This window comes from Neomonachus schauinslandi, chromosome 1 (genome assembly GCF_002201575.2).
Source record: "Neomonachus schauinslandi chromosome 1, ASM220157v2, whole genome shotgun sequence".
In the NCBI taxonomy this organism is placed as follows: Eukaryota; Metazoa; Chordata; class Mammalia; order Carnivora; family Phocidae; genus Neomonachus; species Neomonachus schauinslandi.
In genome coordinates, this window is record NC_058403.1 from 88,925,766 (window position 1) to 88,936,547 (window position 10,782).

General features: G+C 37.0%; 1 protein-coding gene across 1 annotated transcript in view; it reads right to left on the reverse strand.

Annotated features, from left to right (window-relative positions):
* NAALADL2 (N-acetylated alpha-linked acidic dipeptidase like 2) overlaps positions 1–8,417 on the reverse strand; it is a 911,251-nt gene extending 902,834 nt beyond the window's left edge. Inside the window, exon 1 of the mRNA XM_021702572.1 lies at positions 8,297–8,417. Within this exon, the coding sequence (XP_021558247.1) occupies positions 8,297–8,339 (43 nt within the window). The 5' untranslated portion in view covers positions 8,340–8,417. The remainder of the gene's footprint in view (positions 1–8,296) is intronic.
* Between the last annotated feature and the right edge of the window lie 2,365 nt (positions 8,418–10,782).

Below are 10,782 nucleotides of genomic sequence, written 5' to 3' on the forward strand. Positions count from 1 at the left end.
TTTTCTAATCAAGAAGAAATATAATGTCTAAAAGAAATCCACAGAAGGCAAATGGCAAACTGAAAAGAATATGAACTATGAACCTGAAACTGATGAGAACTCAGGCTTAAGAATAAAACCATTATTATTATTTTCTTTTTTTCACCCAAATTCCTATTTATCCATATCAAAAATAGAAACTTAAGGTAATATCATTACCTAGTGCACCTGAAGTCCTAAAATTTCTAAAGAAGATTTATAATGCAGCATACATATTATCAATACCAATGTGCTCTTCTCTATTCTTATTCTCTGTCCCTGCACACCTACTCCCCAACCCCCAACCAAATCTGCCAAGTGAATGTACAGAACCCTACAGTTAACCAAAATAAACATAAAACATCTATATAAAATCCAGTAAAAACTTCAGGAGAGACACTTGAGTAATACCATATGCTTATAAAATATCTATAGCAGCCTAATTTCCAAAATGAGCAGTTTTTATATTCTGAAATTTTAATGTTAATATTTTAATCATGTAAACAGATATGAAGTCTATTTCTTAATTATTCTTTTGTTTTCTTTTCCTTTCTTTTCATTTTCAGATTTTTATTACATGTTTGAAATATTTTCTGTATAAATTTTTTCTGACAAATGTCTGATAGGGTAGTGGAACAGCTTAAGGAGCTCAAAAGAGAATCATCCATCGCAAGATTCCAAGATGAGTTAAATAATACCATTTTCTTTGGCTCTGTAACTCTTAGCTTTATTTCTCAGTATTGCCTAATACTGAGAAATAGCCTAGGTAGGGCTGACCCTGCCATCTATAGAAATTATTCTGATTTCTGTCACCATCTCTATGCATCCCTTGAATAACTGAAACATTTTTTATATCATTTGAACAGCATAAATCTTAAAACCAATTTCTTATTTTCTTTTGCCTGCTAGGAAGCTTGAAAACAAATTTGTGACCTGTTTGGTAGGTGTTTAGAATGTTCTGGTGCATATTTTATATACAACATTTTAACTGTTATTTTAACCTATTTTTTTATTATGTTTACTTATTTATACTCTGTTTCAAAGTATTAATTTTGGGAAAATCCTTTTGTTTTTCAATAAGAGGAGAATAAAGCATGCAAATAAATGGATAGATAGAATTTCTATGCCTTGTCTCTACTGTTTATTTTGCCAGGGAAGACTTTCTTCTTTCTGGCCACTTATCTACTTTCCCAAACCTTCCAGAGCCAGTTTACATCATTTCTCCTCTACGAAACTCTCCATAAATTCCTAGCTTTCCCTATAAATTCTTAGATATTGTCTGTGGTTACAACAATACCAAGAATTGGCAAGAAGCAACTTCCCCTTTTTGTGGCAACGCATATTTTTCCACCTCTGAAATTGACCACCAAAAAATGTTGATGTGATGAAGAATTTTTTTTAAGATTTATTAGTAGTTTAAGGGAAGATAGGACTTGTCTGTGATTGCATTAAATGTCCATAAACAAAGAGGAAAATAAAGCATAGTGACCCTTCATCTCTCTCTGCTTCTCACATCTCGTTTTCAAAGGAACTTATTTTGGGGGCACCTGGGTGGCTCAGTTGGTTAAGCATCTGCCTTTGGCTTAGGTCATGATCAAGTCCCACATTGGGCTCCCTGCTTGGCAGGGAGTCTGCTTCTCCCTCTGCCCACCCTACTCGGCTCCTTCTCTCTCTCTCTCTCAAATAAATAAAATCTAAAAAAAAGGGGGGGGGGACTTATTTTTGAGAAGACAAAAGAATCACAGAGATGGAATGGTTTCAAGAGTTCAGTCAGTTCTCAAAAATGAATCATTTACCAAGGTCTGAAGTCACACAGCAAAGTTGACTGTGTTGCTTAACAGGTGTATATGCACAACTTTTGCATGTTTATATGACTTGCATTAAGATCAGTAGTTTACTTTTCAAAATACTCCTCTTTGGGGCTTTTTTAGTAGATAGGATTTTGTACTATCCTCTAAGTCACTTTTTTTTTTTTTTGTATACAATACACATCTTGCATTACAGTGACCAGGGGTAAAGAGAACAGGTTAATTGCATGTCAATTAATTATAAAGGCATTTCTGAATGCACCTCCCAAAGTGTTCAGTTATGGAGATGGTTAAAGATCTATCAACAAAGCAACAAAATTAGCCCTGGCAAATAAAACTATTTACACATACTTTTCCTGAGGAGAGATAAGAAGCTCAAGGATCAAACTGAAGCTCAATACCCTCTTAAGGTTTTCATCCTAATCACACTTTCTTTGCAATCTTGTCAGTCACCCGTTTTTTCCTTCACTTAGGTAGCAAGTATCATGCCTTACAATAATAAGTATGTGCTTGGTTAATCCTCCCCCCAAAAACTGTGATACAAAAAAAAAAAAAAAAAGGTTGGCTTGCTGTCCTACTCAATTAGCTAATTTGTTTAAACTCTTTCCAAAACTAGAGAATAGGCATACAATATAATAATTATAAGGTGTTTATACATGTACAATCATCAGATCATTACTTGTACTCTTTGTTTTATTTCTTTAAGGAAAGGAAACAGATGCAAAGACAGATCCAACCTTTTAAATGTATGGAAAAATTTTAATTGCATTATTAATAATAATGTTTAACAATCAAGTCGTCTTGTAGGTATGTATCACCTTCTTTTCAAGATTTTATAGTGACTTTAATTGAAACTTAAAATGTTTCCCTTTAAAACAATTTCGGTGCTGTAAAATATCATTTAAATCAAAGGGGATTAAACTGTGGTTTTCAGAAACTCAAAAGTCTATGAACAAACTCTAAATTTCAAAGTGTTTGAGAATTGGTCTCTCCCCCAGCAGCAGGTTTTAAGTGAGTACCATGTTTTTAACCACCTTTATCTCATGTTCCATTCAAGTACATTGCTTGCTGTTTTATTTCTAGTAAGGTAAAGATCCTATTTCCATTTAGAAAGACAAGAAAAAGAGGCCCTCAGCTCAGTTATGCTGCTTTCATTAACTATTTCTTACACATTATTTCGGAGTTTATCTCCTAATCTCATTGCCTACTCCAGGGATTCTCTGTCTGATATCTGGGGAAAATCCCCCAGCCATCTTCACGGCACCTTTCCCTAACCCATTCAGGTCAGACTCACCTGGGATTTCATGCCTTGACATTTTCTGCAACTTTACTTGCTCCAAATGTGTTCAAATTTATCCTTAGATAATAAGGTCTCTTCAGCAGAACTTCTGGAAGTTCCAACTCCAAAACCCTTAATATGTAAATTTCAACTCCAAAATGTCTCAGGTTTTCAAGTGTTCCAACCTATCAATTAGAGCCAGTGGAAGCCTTCCTCCTGGAACATGGATACATTCAACAAGAGCTTCTTGCACTTCTCCTACTTAAAAATGCTGTTAAAGTTCTATAGGCTGGGAAGGAAGAGTCATAAACTGGTTAGTCCTCTTTGGGGCTTTAGAAAGATTTCAAGGCACTCACAGGCATGGTTTACGATGATGAATGCAGAGATACTTTTTCCACCACAGAAACTAAACATGCACACCAAACCGGTATGACAGGTTGGGGTATATACAGTACTGCTGCCCTCGGGCCGCAATTTAGAAGCACAGACACTAAGGCACCTTCCTGCCTAGATTTTTTTCTTCTTTTCATAGCCCAGCAGAATAAGTATAATTTCTTAAAAAAAAAAAAAGGCTTTATCATGAGAAACATGATGCATTCAATGCATGTGTGTCTGGACTTTCAAGCTGACTCCTCTTGGCTGTGATGAAGGTCAAGTAAACGTCTTAAAAGTTAGTGTAACTTTTATGGAGTCAAGAAAAATCCCAAGCCTGGATGGACCAGTCCCATAATAGCCTGACTGAATACTGGACAATCCTTTCCAGGCCATAACTATAGAAACTAAAAGGTGTCAATATTGAAAGCATTCATAAGCCTGATTTTCCCTTTTGAAATAGGAAATTAAATGCCTCCAGAATGTAATGTACCAAATTCCTTTATGAAATTACAGGCTCTGGGCAGCTAAGGTGGAGATCTGAGTTCTGGCAACTGCTTCTGAGAAACCAAGGGTAATTTTCTTACCTTCATAGGATCTGTTTGCTACTCTACAAAGTAAAAATATTGGACTTGAGGCTTTTTAAGCTCCCTCATACCTTGAAAATGTTAAGATTCTATAGAGTTTTTCTCCCCTAACTCTGACAGCCAAATTCTCCTTCAGTGGGCTGTTGAAAAGTCCTCTCTTCTCTGCTGACTGCTCTCTAGAACTGGCCTTGGATACCACAGGGTCTAGCCAACTCTTCTGTACTTTGAGACATTTTTCCCCCTGAGCTCTAGTCTTTTGTAGCCTGTAGAGAAGGGGTTTCCTAGATCTAGAAAACTAAGACCTGGAGTAGGAAGGGGAGGTATAATTAGAAGATACTCAAAAACACCTGAGCAGCTTTAAGTAGACGGCCTGAGTAGTGACAAAGGTGTGTTGAGCAGTCCAGGGGAGACCCCGACTCAAAGAAACCACTCTCAAGGTTGTCTCAGCATTGAACTCAGAGAACCTTTTATTGAAATCATTCCCAAGATGAATTTGTATACCATATCCTTTCCAAAGAGGCAGGTGGCTTTGGAAATGCTTTGACCAAGGAAGAAGAGGAGGAAAATAAAATGGGAAAGGCTCATGTGGACTGAGTTGCTGAGGTAGGAGGAGCTCAGTGGATGAGGGACATAACTGGATAGCGATACCTTCTTTTCCTTTCTTACAATCCCTGCTAGGGTCTGCTCTGCCTGTTACTAAGAATCTTGGAATAGAAAATGCATGTCCTTCCTGATGGGCAATACCGGTAAGGGGCCCTTTTACACCCAAGGGTAGCCTCTGGAAAAACCTTAACCTAAGGAATTTTCCAGGGAGCTGCTTGCCTGGAAGGAAGTTGCCACCCTCCTGTTGTTTCAGTCACGGCCTTTCACTGCTATCACAGACTGAGCAGGTGCTACTCAGTGGTACATGTGAGTTTGCAGGGATTGTGCAAGGAAATGCCACTTCCTTTCCTTAGCAAATACAATGCTCAGAAAGCATTTGCCCCCATTCCTATTGCCATATTATTTATATTTTCAAAAATAAGAAAAACGAAATCTAGCACTTTATCCTGTCCTAGATAATTCTATTTTATGAATCCTGAGACTATTATGAGTAGAGTTGTCACTAGGACTGAAAGGAAGAGATTGCTTTTTATGTTTGAAAAGATAATTGAGATCTGTTCCCGTGTAGCTGAAGATAACCTTGGAACAACTTCACTTTCATTTGGGAAAAAATAGGTTCCCAATACCATAGTTGCTGATAGCCTATAGGCTCCACTAACCAGGGTACTCTCAACCGGCTTCTTGGGTATAAAACCTACAGGAAATAGCACTCTTTTGACAATGTCTACGGCTAGCCCTCTAAGCTGTGACCAGACATGGTCACAATCTAGACACATGGCGTTAGAAAACCACTATTCAAAGCACATGATGGAGTTCTAATGATAATCTGTTACACTTACTATCTTCATAACCAAAAAAAATTTTTTTTATTTATTTTATTTGAGAGAGAGAGAGAGAATGAGAGAGAGCACATGAGAGGGAGGAGGGTCAGAGGGAGAAACAGACTCACTGCCGAGCAGGGAGCCCGATGCGGGACTCGATCCAGGGACTCCAGGATCATGACCTGAGCCGAAGGCAGTCGCTTAACCAACTGAGCCACCCAGGCGCCCCATAACCAAAAAATTTAAGTCATCCATATGTTTAATGTATAAAACAAAGTATTTGAATACAGTCATTTCTGTTAGAGCATGCTTATTTGTAAGGTGAGCTGATAATAATTAGTATTATTTTAGAGAACTTCAGAATCTTTTTATAAATATTGCTAAGTCAAAAGCAAAATTAAACATTTCAAAATACCTTTTTCATTTATTTCAATAATTTTTAAACTCAATCTGAGATTTAGGACAGGGTATTGCACAGAAAACAAAATAATGTTAGAGCATTCCATAAATGAAGATTCCAGAAGATATCTGATTTGTTTTCTAAGATGTTAAATTTATCATGTATCTTACCTCCACACACATAAAGCTGCAAATTATTCCCACGGTACTTTCCTTTATAATTAAAAAAAAATCCAGAAATAGTTTAAAGCCGACAACTGAAGTACCCTCACTTATCATTAGCTCTCTCCTGATTACTAAGTTCACTTAATAATTTTAAGGCAAATACAACTGGAATGAAAGCACTGCAATATTCCAAGAAGATAGATCTGAACTATTTGTAGACCCACCAAGGGTACATTTCAACTCAGACAGAAAAATACAGTCCTCATTGAAAAGTTTTCACAGAACTCACAAGGGAAAACCCCTTGAGATAGAGCTGAGCTCACAACATCCCTCAGCTACAGAAGGTTTATGGATATAGCACAAGATTTTCTAACTCAAACCATAACATTCAAATTATTCTCTATAGCTCTTGTTTAAAACTTCATGCTTTTTTCTTCTATATACCAATTATTAATTCTGAATGTAAGTGTATGTGTGTGGATATGCATGTATATATGTAGACAAAATAGAAAGTCTATACACATTCTAGGACTCTAAAATAAGAAGTAAATATTACCCATGATCCTGACACAAAGAGAGACGAGGCCTGGTTATTCCTCAGTTTATTATAACCTCTGAACACATACACTGGTGATGTGCCAGCATAGTCTACAACAGGCTATTCAGGTGGTTGCCAAATAATTATATATATTTTATACAAAATCATCATTATATGAACAATATTAACAACCTAAATGATTCCTATATACTTTTCCAAGGAAAGACATTACAGAAACAAATAAAGTATATGTTATATACATATTATTTTCTCCATAAAACACATATAAATGAATTTCATAGAATTAAGCTAAATAAGTCTTTTAGCTTGTTTTTCTTCAATAGAATGCACTAAATGACTTTTTATTAATCTTTAAAAGTGCTTGATAATAGCATTTTATTTTTTTTTTAAAGATTTTATTTATTTATTTGAGAGAGAGTGAGAGAGAGAGAAAGGGTGAGCACAAGCAGGAGGGGAGGAGCAAAGGCAGAGGGAGAAGCAGGCTTCCCACCAAGCAGGGAGCCCGATGTGGGGCTCGATCCCTGGACCCTGAGATCATGACCTGAGCCGAAGGCAGACGCTTAACCCACTGAGCCACCCAGGTGCCCTGATAATAGCATTTTATGCAGGATTTAACAAAACGTTTTTGGGAAATGTACAGAAATAAAATAAGATTCTGGGATTCTTAAGCAGGTTTAGTGAATTCTGGAAGATAATTTAACTTTAGAAAATGGACACTTTATGACCTGTCATGTCTATGATCATCTTAATGTTATTCTCATATATATTATATTTCACAGATGTAGTTACATGTTCAATTATATGCACTAAACAGAAAACTGGGTGGTCTGGGGATTTTTTTGGTGGTAGCATCACAAGAACATAATTAAATAAAAATGTCATTAGCAGTCGATTAAAAAATATCTTGATCAAAATGTCTCTTGTAAAGGTGACAAATAATTCATAAGATATTAGACTACTAGAAATCATAGCAACAAATAAGCATTATGTCAATTTTGTTTTTTTTTTAAAGGAAGTTTTCTCACTCAAAAAAGTGAAATGTGTGAGCAACCTTATATTGTTTCTATCAACAAGCCTAACCGTAGAAGCCTAGTCAAGCCAATGTCAACAAAGCCAATCCCTTCAAAGGACAAAGGTATCTGACTGATTAAGTAAGACCTGTAAAATAAACCCCCTCTCCCCAACTGCTTCGCTCTCCTCTGAGATCCTGTTTTCTACCCTTAAAAAAAAATGGTTATATTAATATATTAATACAAGGACACTTAGCTGGTAAACCCCAAATATGGCAAAACTTGATGCCAAATAAAAATGCAATAAGTAGAAACAAAAACCAGTATTCTGTCAATGTTGGAAAAGATCTGCACTACAAGTTGGTCACACCATTTCTCCAGCATTACATTGGAGAGTAAAGATAAGGCTTTCCCCACTCTCCACCAAATTTGGGTTTCTGTGTTGGTTGAGTTCTTAAGCCCAAGAGACAGCTAGTTTCTTTTGAAACAAGAAAACCCCCCACCTCCTTTCCTCACCCTCAAAGCACACCTTGAACCTCGGCTGGGGCACATGCAGGCGCACGTGCATGCACTCACGCGCGCACACACACACACACACACACTCTCTCTCTCTCTCTGTAATAGAAACTGCTTAAATTTCTGATTGGAAACACTTTAGAGACTGTTGGTACTTACCTTGCAAAGATGTGTTAGGTAAACTTGCTTCATTCTCTCCCATCTTATTATTTCTTTTTAAAGGGGGCCAAGCAGTTTCAAGTTGTGTCAGTTACCTTGCAGGCTTTGTGACCTTCTGACTTCCTACCGTGGTACTGTAACAGTATACTACCTGCTCTCTTCTGTGAATCATTACCATTCTGCTTCCTGAATTACCTGGGCTGGCAGGACCTGTTTTGCTGTGAAATGAGATCACATCCTTTGATCCGACGTACTGCTATTAATGTGTGTTTCACAAAATGTCGCTTTGTTTCAGTTTTGATATTAACTTTTAATTCTCTACTTTCACTTTAGTCTAAAACATATTTACATTTTCCCCAAGTGTCCATACTACCAACACACCACGGTGCAGAGCCAGAGTTTTTGTTTTTTAGTGTTCCCAATCTGCTTCTCTTATAGAAATAAAAATTTAAAGTGAATTTTGCAATGTTCATTAAAAAAAAAAAAATACAGAGACCTAAGGAACAGCACGGGAATCAGTTTTGTGCCGTGCTGCAAAGACAGACTTTGGAGTGCCTCCGGTACTAGCTGTGGAACTGTAAGTGAGGGCTATTCCTTCTCTGAGTCTTAGTTTCCTCAACTATGAAATGGGGATGATATCTATATTTCAGAAGGTTCTTATGAAGATTTAAAGCAATCATGTATGTGCTAAACATTATGAATGGCAGATGATAAACACAACACAGGCAGCATTTTTCCTCCACCCCTCCTCTTCCTTTTCCATTCCTCTTCTTCCTTCTTTCCCTCCTCTTGTCCTTCCTCCCTCTGACAAGTGCAAAGAATGCCCAAGAAGAGCACTGATGTCACTATGTCCTGACGTCACTTGTCCTACTTATTAATTGAGAGATCTTAGACAAATGATCCAATCCGATTTCAGAATGCCTTAAGGTCCTCATTTGTAAAAGGATACTAATATTTGCACTGCCTTTTTACTAGGAACATAACGAGTATTAACATAAACTATTGTGCTTCAAACAAAAATAATCTCTAGCAAAGAAAAGCAACAAATTGGAGATTTATCTTTATTCATTTGTAAAAGTGAGAGAGGAAGTAGATCACAAAAATAAATCAATTTATTTAAACTCTGTCTCCCATAAGATATCCAGAATAAAAAACAATCTCTATTTTCTCCCTCTAGAATTCCTTAAATTTTAGATTTGTTCAGACTGGTTAAAAAAAAAAAAATCCGAGGTTTAAACACCTTCTCCTTTAACGGTTCTTTAATTTTCAATTTGGAAGGAATCTGTATACCATGTTTGCTAGCTCATTAATGAAAAAAAAAATGGGGCACCTGGGTGGCTCAGTCGTTAAGCGTCTGCCTTCGGCTCAGGTCATGATCCCAGGGTCCTGGGATCGAGCCCCGCATCAGGCTCCCTGCTCAGCGGGAAGCCTGCTTCTCCCTCTCCCACTCCCCCTGCTTGTGTTCCCTCTCTCGCTATGTCTCTCTCTGTCAAATAAATAAATAAAATCTTAAAAAAAAAAAAAGAAAAATGATTATATAAGTTACATAAACAGAAAAGGTAAATAACTAGAATAGTTATTCTCAAAAATATTAGAAATGAAAACAAATGGGACATAAAAAAAAAAAAATCCCCATCACTGGGGCACCTGGATGGCACAGTTAAGTGACCAACTCTTGGTTTCAGCTCAGGTCATGATCTCAGGGTCGTGAGATCAAGCCCTGAGTCAGGCTCTGCACTCAGCTCGGATTCTGCTTGAGTTTCTCTCTCCCTCTCCCTCTGCCCCTGCCCACTGCATGCACACACTCACACTCTCTCTCTCTCAAATAAATAAATAAATCTTTTTAAAAAAATCCTCATCACAGTTAATTTACAGTTCTCCCTTTCATTACGTCTCTGGGTCTCAATTTCTTCATCTATAAATTGATCTGGAACATTTACTCAGCCCCATTCTCTCATTACAAATACCAAAACCTCTGATTTAAAATCCAAGTTGTGGTTTGTTCCACAATAGTCTTTGCCTAGTACAATTGCATAATGTAACATACATACTGTGCTACATACTTTACCAAATGGAACCTGAAATTGAATGTTTGCCAATAAAACACTATAATCATCACATTTGGACTTCCCCCCTAACAGGAGAAACACACATATCAATCCTCCCTCATTATGACAACTTGGAAATGTATTTACATACTGGTCCCAGGCACCTAAAATTAGTCAAAAACCAATCTAAGACACCCATTATCTACCAGCTGAATTATGGAATGTGTGAAGTTACAAAGAAAGTAGAATAGAGAAGTCCTATTTTTGAGCAGAGGAAAAACATAAAAACACCAGAAACCCCAAAAGTGCTTGTCATTGCCCAGAAAGTAACATAAATATACACTCAGTTACACTGAAATAGCTTCAACGCTTATAAACTGCCATTCACTCAGTTATTCACTCTCTCTCTTGTGCACCTCAAACACCTAGGAAATTCTT